We start from the raw sequence: 11896 nt of genomic DNA, 5'->3' as shown, positions 1-11896 counted from the left end.
AAGTGATCCGAATTCACACCAAAACAGAATAGTTCCTGCTTTTGATCGTGTCTCACCAAGTTTCAGCTGCTTAGTTTTTACGTAATATTATTAGAACGTTGTTCAAATAAAAGGAAACAAATCAGATCATGAAGAACTGAATACTGTGGAAAACAAAATCATCTGTTCTTTAAGGGTAGGATTCGAGCTCGAGACAAAAATCAAAGTTAAGATTGTTCAGGTGTTCCCTTCATTTACTTTTTGTATATTTTGAAACAGGCAGTAGCCTTGGCAGAAGAGATGAAATAACGAAGCGCTATTGACTGAAGGAAACAACCAAAAGTGTCTTACATGTCTCTTTTTTACTGCATTTCTTAACTTCTAACTGATGGTGAACAGTTTCAATCAAAATCACTTCAACTTTGATGCTTGATAACAAAATACTTTATTTAAATAACAATAAATAATACAACTGGAGATCAAATAAATAAATAGATGCAATAAATAAATAAATAAAATCATTATAACTCACACCTAAGCGTAACGATAATTTGAACATTCTTCAGCACTTACTGAATGAAGATACTGGAGTTGAACCAGCTAGCTTATGCCTGAGTAAACTTCCTTCAGTGCAGACAGTTGTGCAGCAGGTACATTGTAGAACTTGGTCAGTAGTTGAAAGAGATGGTAGTGACTAATTAGGACAGCTTGTTCTGATGTGATAATAGAGATTTGATATTTGTTGTGCTATTATTTGATGAGGCTGAAGTTGAAGAGGTTGCAGGACGTTTACTTCCTGTGGTCTCCCGAGGAGATGTAGCCAATGGCTCGGTTGATAGTGATGGCTCTGATGTGGAAGCCTTTCATCATCTTATTCATCTCCAGCCGGTTGTTGTAGGACTGGATTGCCAAAGTGCCCCACACTTTGGCATCCTGTTACAACAGGAGAGGATAGAGTGTGAATGCAGGACAATAAGGTCTCAGGAAAAGAAACCCCAAATACTCAAGATCAGTGATCCTAAAGACTGAAAGACAAGGTGTAAATATGGAACAAAGAATATAAAAATACCTTTGAGGGCAGGTTCTCTACGTCCAGCTGCGGAAAGCAGTTCTGTATAAACCGAGGAATATTTAGTTAGACAAGTACTTCCCAGGAGATTCAAACTATTTCACCTTGAAGTCTCGATGTCTCAATTTTAAAAAAGAAATTACAAGATAAACACACCTCTGTGAGATTCTTTGTGATTTCCACGATTGGGCTCAGAAGTCTAATTTCCTCTGGACGATTTTTGAGAGGACCTGTGAGGTAAGATGCAATCGCTTCGTGATAGTAGAGCAGGTCCTTCTTTATGTTCTTCAGACATTCAGTCTGTCAAAACAATGGGAAAACCCCGTTCAGTTTCAGCTACAATACCAACACATGCATATGAATCATAGCTTCTTTTTTTATAGAATATACAGTGTGTCTGACACTGACCTCACTGAAGGAAGAATTTCTTTGTGTCACGCAACCTAAGTTCTGTGCAGGAAAACAAACAGACATTTAAAATCAGCAATGTTTACACTACAGTCATTTGAAGTTGCCCAACCAATTAAAACACAGTGAAAGCTGAACTGAAATTATGACAGCTGTCAGCTGTCCCCATAAACTGTGCTGCTTTGAGAAAAGGCTCACCTGAGTCAGAGTGGGTGCACAGGCCAGTACGGTCTCCCCAGTATTCCTCATCTCAATTTTTTCCGATTGGATACCATCACTCAAATAAATCTGTAATACACAGTAAAGAAATTATTGCTACAGAGTAGAATAATCACGGATAAACGACACAGATACCGAGAAAAAAAAGGGAGGAAAATCAAGCAAAAATCACACGCTGCTGAGATTTGTACTCACGCTGTCCAGAGCTTTTGAGATGTTCAGCAGGAGCATCTTGTAGAAGTCGGCGCACTGACCGCCGGTCCCCGGGCTCGGTGCGGGCACCGGGAGAGCTTCGGATGTGCGCCAGCTCAGGGACAGCAGCAGCACACAGCTGGCGACGTCTGCAAGGAAAGAGAGAAACAGCCGTCAACGCACGAGTCTACACGGGCATTACGACACCCAGTTTGCACGAGCACGCAACAGAGCAATTTAAATAACAGCCTATCTGACTTACATAGTTGAATGTTTGCCATAAGACTGCTGATCAGATAGGGAACTTGGTCAGAGCTTGGTAAATCAGCACTGTTTCAGTCTCCGTATGATGCTGGGGTTTATATACTTAATAGCTGGGGGGGGGGGATTCCCTTAACTAAAACTAAAAGCATACATCATTATGTAATTTTTTGTATGGTTGAAAGAAAAACAAAAGATCTCTCTCTCTCTCTCTTTGATTAATAGTCTTAAATACCCAGCTCTGGGAAAAATTAATGCGCGATTTATGAGAGCATTTCCTATGTACCAAGGTGTAAAAAAGTCCACAATGATGAATAGCCTTCTAGTGAGGTAATCGTTGAGATCTTTTTTATATTAGGGGAAAATAAACAAGGAGTTTGCCGATGTGATTGTTGCAGATTGACAAGAAGCATCTATGAGGGGCACTTTCGATAAACTATATATACTCACAAGCTGAGATTCGTTCAGCATCCATGTCCAGTGCCTTTACTTTCAGACTATATATAGCCCACAGTCCTGGAAGCTGACGACGCCCTACCCACAACATATCAAAGTATAGTCAAGTGACGGCGTTTGCATATTTGCATCAAATCAAAACAACACGGATGGATGACGATGAAGGGAAATTAGTTTTTTAAGCAAAATTTTCAGTACATTGAAGCGCATGCACTGCGCAGCCTGTTCTCAGAAAGTGTGCAGTGTTATAAAGATGCAGTGCACGTGTACCATTTTATTCACTGCAGCAGTCTGTGCTTGTGAGGTGCACAGTTATTGATTCCTGCAGACCTGGATGCAGAATAAATCATAAAAAACAGAAATAAAATAACCCAACTGTTGGTAAAAAGGAGCGGCTGATAGTAAACTAATCATAGCAGGGGCCAAACCAACATTGTGGTCTGTGGTGGTAAATTGTCAGTGGACTGTCATTAGGTGAGTAAGCGCCTCATTCACTTGTGGTAATTAATTCCACGGACGTTCTCCCCAACAGATACAACCGGGTGTCCATTCAGGCATGACTAATTACGCATGTTCTTGACCAACTGACTGATAACGTCAATGAAGAGGAGGTGGCATTATTATTATTATTATTTTCCTCGTGTTGAGGAGGAGGTGGTTGTGGTTTATGTCTGCTTTGTTTTCACTCATGCTCAAACTTGGAAAACAATGAGCAATGCCAACCAATCCCCACAGGGCAGGGTAACACGGTAGCCTGGCCATAGCGCTGTTTATCAAATCTATTAGAGAAATATCGGCTAAAGCTACAGTTTCTTTGCATAAAATATTAAATAATAACATTTAAATTACACAGTGTAGCCGCCTGACAATGTAGTCCCACCAGTATGATACTAAAATGCTGCTAAGGGACAGAGAATTAATTCACTGGATAATAAAAGTCCAAGAAAAAGTTTAAAAGAGAAGTTCTTCAGAATGGGTACTTTCTTCTACACTTAGATTATGTTCTATATATATATCAGCTCCTTTTTACTTATAAATTACCCTTTAACCACTCCAGCAAATGATATGAATGCTCCCAGTATCCATGAATGTAGTTCTGAACTGCGTATTTGCAAGTTTTTAAAATAGTTTTGTGTCGTGACACAGTGACTGTAGGTATTATTTACAAGAAGATAATTTTCAGGTGGCGTTTGGATATCAAAGTTAACTGTTAAATAACCCTACTACTTGAAACATTTAATTAAATAAATTCTCTTAAATTGGTTTTACTTTTCCGTGAAAGGAAAGTTAATCTATCCATTTTTATTTATTCATGTTTTACATGAAATAACAAAAAAGATGAAACAGACAGATGAGTGTTCATGTTCCGTGAAATGTGTATTTAACCTGTGTTAAATACACATTTCACTGAGGCTAATCCTAACGCTAACCCTGGAAGGTTGTGGATATGATCAAAACCTCCAGAACAACAGTGAAGGTGAGACTGTTTTAATGTCTATTTCATATGTGACAAATTAACTTTGAACTCTTTTTAGATGCTGTCTATGCTATGAGCTATCGTTCTGCTTTCTATCTATCCACAGAGGATCGGAGAATTACACAAGACTCAAAATGAGAGTAACGTGAAATTTTGAAACACACAAAGCACTACTTTTGTTCTCCTCTCTCACTCGTTTTCAGAAACTGCCGTCTACTGTGCTTACCCACTTTTGAAGGGAAGTGCATTCTCTGAAACTGTGGTCATCGTGTGGTTGAGAGGAGTTTCCTGGCCTTTGTCTTTGGACCATCAGACTTAAACTTACCATCACTCACTTTATACAATACAACATATGCTCAGATATATGATCCGAGAGTAAGAAGGGGAGATTTTCCAAGTAAAAACACTGTATTCATTACCAAACCTACAAGTCATATAGAACTATTTCTGTATCCTTTTACCTTTCACTGGACCACAAGTGGCCATTCGTTAAATATTTTAATTCCACAAACTGTCCTTTTTCTTGAGAAACAAAAATCCCTGAATGTGACCCAAAAGGGGTTGCCCAAATTGATATGAAGTCCCTTTAAGAGCAGAAACGCAACCCCAATAACCCTCGTAGTGAGAACTACGAGTGTCATGATGAGGCAAGACCGAAAAAGGGAGTTGAGTCATACTACGTGTGATGTGATGTCATATACTCTCACTGCTATTGTGAGGTTTTAGTTCTTGCACTCAAGGAGGAAGCTCAACTGAAAGCGCAATTTCATCTCTATGTTATGCAGCAGCAGCAAAAGCAGCAAGTAGAAGTGCACAGCAAACCGCCATATATGAAACAAAGTTTATTCTTTATTTTACATATCTGTACATAAACATTTCTTCCCTCAAATAAAGTATCTGAATACAGTAGGATGAAAACAATATTAACACACTTATTCATTTAAAATGACTCGTGTCAGAAAATCAACATTCACAAAATGTTGAAGAGCAATTAGAGTGAACGTATTACCAAAAAATCTACAACTCCACTACAAGGCAGGCATGTTTTCCTTTTACACTCTTATAGCACCTTCAAACGAACATTTCTCATCAGCTGAAAACGACCATTTGTGCAGAATAAAAACGGGTCGACTCTGAAATACTTTTAAATTACCGTCCAACTTAAAATGGTCTGAAGTTAGTTTTCCATGATTTTTTTTCTCATACAGCGTTGTTTCTTCTTTTTTCTTCTTTTTTTAAATCTCATGACTGACTTTCTACTAAATTTTTCACTATTATTTTGTTTTGTTTTTTTCTCCACAATTTTTGAGCTTGAACAGTCATAATTTAGTGGTGAATGTAGAAAGTTAAAAAAAGAAACGAGAGCAAAGCGAGGCCGATCACTGCACAGGAAGCTGGGGGACAGAATCCATGACGACACACAATCAGTTGCCTCCTCTCCCAGGAAACAGGACGTGCTACACCGTCCTTTGCGCTGGGAGAAAACCACAGAAGCGAATGAACGAGGGCGGCCTTCTTCTGTGCTGCTGCTACCGCTGAAGTCAGTGAGTTGGACAGAAAGGGAGATGGGGAGGTTCGGGAGCAGACAGGGAAGCAGCGAGGAGCAAAGTACTTAGGACAAGCGGGGAGGGGTTCGGATCGACACGGGGCAGAGGTGGAATGGCTGGAGGGGGAAAGCTTGTTTGGGAGCAGGGGACTAAGCTTGGCATAGGGAAGCGGATTGTAGGTGAGGGTGGGGAGTGTTAGGGTGGGGGGTGCTTGGGTGGAGGTTGGGGTGGTGGGGGGCATCTTATTTGGATAGGGTTTTCTCAGCCAAATGTTTCTGCTGGCTCTCGGCATGCCTGGAAAGAGAAAAGTTTTATATTATATTTATATTGACACTTAAATGATGAATTAAGTGACTCAACAAATCCAAAGATAAACAAGAGCACTCAAGCAGGGCAACTCCCCCTGAAGAGCGAGGGCCACACTAAAACTTTGTCACAATATGATGAGCCAAGCCTGTTATGACGTTGCAGAGCGTCGTACTAAAAACACAAAGTCTGCTCTCTCCACGCCCTTTCATACAACAAGTTACTCAAATTGGTTTCTTGACTTTTTTTCATGTCCCCCAAAGCCTAGTATGTTATTGGGGAGTTTGAAGATGATTAATAAAAATTGTGGATAATATAAAGTTTTTATGATTTTTGCATTTGGTACCACCCTGACAACAAATTGGTATCGATCATCACACCAAATTTAGAAAACTGTGGATGCTAGACCGCTAACAAAGAGACAGACAGAAACGGTTACACACAGAGAACAACACCAACAGCTAAAGCTGAATATCTGATCCCCACATGCCCTGGCTAACCTGCTGAGCCCGCCAGAGGTTTTTTCCTTTCAAAGGGAAGTTTCTGTCTCCCCAAGTGCTTGCTCATAAGGGACTGTTAGATCGCTGAGGTTCTTTTTATTAAGTTGAAAAGTTGAAAAGTCTTGACCTCTTAGTGTAAAATGTAAAAAAACTTCTTTGGTTTAAAAAAAAGGAAAATCTACTAAAATCTCTTAGGTGCACAGGTGCATTGGGGTGGCATGTTCACCTTCACATGCATCACCATTAGTTTTACTTCAGGAGCTACATGCACAGCTGAAAACAGTCCCTTACAAATGGATTACTTACTCACATTTGAGTAATGTTTGCTCAAAGGGGAACTCTGCACATTTAAGACATTAAAGCTTGCAAGTGTTTACAATTCTCAGGGAGAACTACTTCACATGTGATAAGAAGTTGCGCAAAGACTTTTACAGCCACTGAGAGAGCCGTTGAAGTTTGCAAAATCTGCGTATGAATGAATCCCTTGCGTTCTTTTTTATAAGTTAAAAAAATAAATAAATAGTGGGACGTGCAGTGAATAAATAGTTGAAAAGTGCTTTGCCACCTGGTGAGGTCCTCTATGTCAACCAGCATGGCGTCTTGCTCCATGTGTAGCTCATCCCGAATCAGTAGCAACTGTACGAGCTCCTCGTTGAGACCTGGAGAGATCGATAAGAGGCGGAACAGACACTGACCACAATGATACAGCATAATTTCATATTCAAACTACTGAAACTAGGGAAACACCACAATTACCACAACTGATCATACCAGTATTCCATTGTGATCCTAACAATAGATACTAAATCTACAAGAAACACTGGAAGTGATCCCCTCAAATTCCCATTATGGGTTCATACCATGGCCACTGAAAACTTTATCAGCAGTCTGACCACACACACTCCCGCTGCTCTCGCTGTCTTTAATATCACATGTTACAGCTATTGTCCCTTCAGTGCCAGAAAATATGAAGCATAAACTAAAGACATTTTCAACGGGGAAAGTCTGCTTTGTAAGTAAAAACAAACTCGTGCTTTTGGACTCCTGGGGATTTTTGGAACTTTTTTATGTAAGATGCGAGATTATTCATCCAGCAGTACAGGGATCAATGATGTGTACCGTGCAGTAACAGTAAATGCTCAGGGGAAGCTGTTAACTGGTACAACTCTCTGAAGTGACTAACTTATATATAAAAGTACTTTCACATCCACTAAAAAGGGTAGGGGTCACTATGTATGTGCATGTTTTTCCCCAGTTTATCTCTTGCTCATTTCTGCAAGTGAAAGCAGAGGTCAGCGTGATTCTGTTTGTATTCTGGGCGTGTGGTCAACTCACTTTCAATCTGGGAGTGCAGGTCGTTTACTATAACCTGGAGCTGTCCCACTGTCATGTCTCTCAGGTCTGTGGGCTTCAGGCTCCTTTTCATTAGACACTCGCTGATGTGTGGCATGTGTGGAAGCTGCCGAAATAGACACACAGAGTTATGTAGGGGAGAAAAAACAAGAGCAGAAAACCCTGTTAGACAATGTGTTTTCCCTAATTGGATAGTGAAACCTCACGCTAATAACCAAAGCACAAAATGCACAACTGACTTCTTTACTTTTTAAAAAATTTATATTTGAATGTTTACAGATGACAAACTGATCAAATTAACAGAAAACTGATGCATTTAATATTCCTTAAATCCAACGTGCAAAAAGCTCCATAAAGGCTGTGACTGCAGCTCATGATCCCGAGCCTTTAAACCACACAGACCTAGAAACAAATTGCCCTTCACACCCTCACGCCACTGGAAAGTGGCTCGTCCTCATCGTCTTATATTTTATGTTTATACGTTTTATCGCTGTAACGCCAAGTGTATCATATTTGATACGTCAGTTTTCGAGACCTCTACATCATCAGTGATTTTTTTAACCCCCTTATATGTTTATGTCAGTTTAAAGAAACGAATGCCGAATGTAGCGAAAACTCATATATTCAAATTGATATTCATTTTTTTTATTTCAAATTTTTCAGAGGCTTCAATGAACGTTCCAGTTTTTTTAAAACAAATGTGATTTTTCTGGCAATTATCTCGTGGTTCAGGCTTTAAAGGGTTAATTATATTTCTATGGTAAAACATGGTAAATGCTGTACATGTTTTCAGTTCCTCACCGCAGCTTTTCTACACATTTATTTCCTCGACAGAAACCGAAGGACTGATTGTTTTGTGAACACAGAAATTGCTCTCCAGCAATTTGCTCATTTGCTCTGTTTTCAAATACTTAACTCATAACTTTAATAACGTTTTGATAGCAGCAATAAACTATAAACTTAAGAATTACCAGCTCGCTATATTTTAAGGCTTTTAATGTTTAGACGTGTTTTCTTTTTCTTGACAATCTCTTTTAAAGTACAGTATGAACACTGAATAGGTAATAGCTCTGTAAGTATTTACCCAAACACACATGAAATACATTATGTACCCCATAGAATTAAAGCTGGTATTTTACAACTTATAGAAGTATAAAATTTAACTTATGTAACTTCAATTTCAACATAAACTCCAATGAGTTTTATTAAATCACCAAAGATTATAAATTCAGTTTTACTGAGTTTATTGTAACTTCACTGTGGGAGCTTGTTTCTGCCACTGAAAAATAACCAGAAAAATCAATTTTCAGTTCAATATCTCAAAATTTCAATGGATTTTCTCATTTTTTTACATATTTACTCTGAACGTTGATTTGAAATTTTGAGTTAATAATGCAACATTTTGACTTCTGGATGACAACGAATGCTCGTTTTGTTTTCCAGTTGCTTAAGTGTTTGTGTCAAATGATTTAACTCTTCCAACAAAACAGACTCTGTACTATCCGAACCTGAACAAGTTCTGAATTATGTTTCCTTGAATCTCTATTTTAAACTTCAGACATTGGCAGATTTCATTCAATCTTATGAATATCTGATCTGCCATTCACTGCTCCCAGACTCTGACATCTGAGCCTGATTAGATTTACACTTTTTTTGTATTCAAAAAACAACCTTAAGAAAAACAAACGTGAACCCGGTTAAACCCACACTGTCAGGAATTATCAGCAGAATAAGGGCAGTGAAACTGAATCCTAGTGGGAAATAAAAGAGTCAGCTGTTTTGCCTGAACGCTTTCTGTTTGCATTCTGCAAAAGGAATGAATGCATCCCAGGCTCCTGCTTCCCTGCTGAAACAAAAGGATATATTTCCCTTTGTTTTTCCTTTGAGCGGCAGTAAAGGTGGGGGATTTCAAGTAGGCGCTACTGTTTGTTCACAAACATGTTGACAGCACCTTATACAAGTCCACAGCACATGAACTCGGTGTCTCTGTGGGTTGCTGTCTCTCCAGCAGGGGCCAACAGTGAGACCACTGAATTATTTTTACTTCACAGAGTCATCTCATGTCTAATTTACATTTATATCACCTCTCTTTTCTTGGAACCTTTTGATGCTGCAAGTTAGCAAGAAATCACAGTCGGTTGCACCTGTAGTGCAAACATCGAGCACGTAATCAAAGACGAGTGACGAGAAAGAGATGAGAAAATAGATATTTAAACTCTCCCTTCACTATTACTTTTAACATGCTAGAATCTGTGTAGCATTTTAGTGCATGTATATATATGTTTTAAACTTTTTTAGGCTTTTTTCTGCTGGTTTTGTGTATATCAGAATCTCCTTGCACTAGCACCTGTTCCTTCAGATGCAATAAAGCACTAAAGCATCACGTGTGCTTAGTGAGGCTCACCTGGGCGGATCATTTCCTCTCTGTCTCTGCCTCTCTTAACAATCTGTGTCAACCAGTCTGCATTCTTTATCTTTGCATCCAGCGCCCGTTTCCTCGGTCGTGGCCCACTTTCACCTCCAGCCTCAGTGGAGATAAACGCGAAGAGAACGCACTCATGCTCTCTTTTCGTAAGGGGTGCGTGGGCTCGCTCTTCTTGGTAGTCTCATTTCACTTTCACATTACTACCGGAGCAAGTATATATGAGGCTGTCATGCGTCAGTTTCAGTTTCGGGAAATTGGCTATGTACAAGAAGGTCACTTGAGAGTGACATAAGGAGAAATGTGATGTCAGCATGCGTGGGCCATGGGAAAGGCTTGAGACTGGTATTAGTCGTGACTCAACTTCTGAGTTTCTGTGGTAGACTGACCGTACTGCTAATTGTCATCTGAATATTCAAAACCAGAAAGATAATTTCCTGTGATGACTCTGTGTCATATTGAGGAGCTGTAAAGCTTTGTGAATGAAGTCAAGAAAGAAACTAGAGGCTTTACAGTGGAAACAAATTATTGCCCCCATTTCCCTCTTACTCATTTTCTCACTTTCTCTCAGTGATTCTGCTTGAAATTTTAGGACGACTCTCTAACCAGCAGACAGACGTTTAGGTGTAATCTCACTGCACAGGCCACAGCTTCCGTTCTTTTCTCTTGCCCAGTGGCAGGTCTGGCCACTTCATCAGAAACTTCATCACTTACTTTTAGCGTATCATTTCTGTTGTTTATCCAGTAGTATTTTCAGTTGGTAATGAAGTATTAGCATCTGGTATTAGCTATAAACGCAGTAGCTTTAGCTCATATTTGAAATCTTTATGGATTATCTTTAATTTTTTATTCAACCTGTTACCTGTAGGTATATATTAAAACTCTTCGTATATATTTTAACTGTTTGTTAGTAATGTAGCTTTAGCTTTATTAGCTTTAACTAATATTTCACCTGTTTATCTTTAGTTTATCCACACAGAGCTAAAGAAGGATAATGATTTAGCGATTAACTATTTCACCTGTTTATCCTTAGAGTTTTAGTGCTACTTTAATTATCTTGACCCAGTCTTGCTTTGGAAAAGCTAGTTTTCTTCAAGATGTCTTGACTTTAAGGTTTTATAAACAGACGGTGTATAAAACATTAAAAGTCTACACCTGACTCGGGGTTACTGAAAGCTGTGTATAACAATAAGTTTTACATATCAGGGCATAGTACAAACTAGGCCTTCACGGGATTATTGCAGCACCTTGAGTCATTTCTTTTTCAGCCTTTCTGTTGTACACCTGCTTTATGCCAAGCTTTAGCTGTTGGAGAAATGATCTATTTAGATCTACAATACTTTGGGAAACACAGGAGTTCACGGTCGACTTAACAGTATGAGGTGTTTGTGCTGATTGTGTTGATTTGCAGTGTTTGGACTTTCCCAAATGTAGTGCTGTGGCCAAATATCTGTCCAAGGGACACTGTTCCACAAGTCTTGTGGTTCGTTCAGTTGTAATTTTGCAAACATAATCCACGCTGTCGTGGTTTTTGTTGTTTGTTTGTTTATGATTGATGGGGCTTTTTCTGTATAATTGCAGAGTCTTTACCTTACAAAATAAAACGCCTTGAGGCGACTGCTGTTGTGATATGGAGCTATATAAATGAAACTGAACTGAAAAAGTGCATTTCCCCTTTTTCTTTTTAAAGACAGAAGAGCCTTGCTG

General features: G+C 39.1%; 2 protein-coding genes across 2 annotated transcripts in view; both read right to left on the bottom strand.

Annotated features, from left to right (window-relative positions):
• Positions 1 to 405: 405 nt before the first annotated feature.
• Positions 406 to 2200, bottom strand: il12a (interleukin 12a). Its single transcript, XM_080288925.1, has 7 exons — positions 2130 to 2200; positions 1871 to 2016; positions 1655 to 1744; positions 1457 to 1498; positions 1205 to 1348; positions 1049 to 1090; positions 406 to 912 (listed from the first exon to the last, which is right to left on the bottom strand). The coding sequence occupies exons 1-7, from the start codon at positions 2146 to 2148 to the stop codon at positions 769 to 771; spliced, it is 627 nt and encodes a 208-aa protein (XP_080145051.1). The 5' UTR covers positions 2149 to 2200; the 3' UTR covers positions 406 to 768.
• Positions 2201 to 4888: 2688 nt separating this feature from the next.
• schip1 (schwannomin interacting protein 1) overlaps positions 4889 to 11896 on the bottom strand; it is a 231447-nt gene continuing 224439 nt past the window's right edge. Inside the window, exons 13-15 of the mRNA XM_026191808.2 lie at positions 7750 to 7873; positions 6980 to 7073; positions 4889 to 5902 (exon numbers count right to left, since the gene is read on the bottom strand). Coding sequence (XP_026047593.1) covers positions 5851 to 5902; positions 6980 to 7073; positions 7750 to 7873 — 270 coding nt within the window. The 3' untranslated portion in view covers positions 4889 to 5850. The remainder of the gene's footprint in view (positions 5903 to 6979; positions 7074 to 7749; positions 7874 to 11896) is intronic.

The sequence above is a fragment of the Astatotilapia calliptera genome, chromosome 14 (genome assembly GCF_964374335.1).
Source record: "Astatotilapia calliptera chromosome 14, fAstCal68.1, whole genome shotgun sequence".
Classification (NCBI taxonomy): Eukaryota; Metazoa; Chordata; class Actinopteri; order Cichliformes; family Cichlidae; genus Astatotilapia; species Astatotilapia calliptera.
This window is presented reverse-complemented; position numbering and strand designations above follow the sequence as displayed.

What these genes read in the sequence shown, in the direction of transcription:
- il12a (XM_080288925.1), bottom strand. An exon ending in GAAATTCTTCCTTCAGTGAG is followed by an intron (nt 1,349 to 1,456) that starts GTCAGTGTCAGA and finishes TTGTTTTGACAG; the next exon opens with ACTGAATGTCTGAAGAACAT. An exon ending in TAGAGAACCTGCCCTCAAAG is followed by an intron (nt 913 to 1,048) that starts GTATTTTTATAT and finishes CTGTTGTAACAG; the next exon opens with GATGCCAAAGTGTGGGGCAC.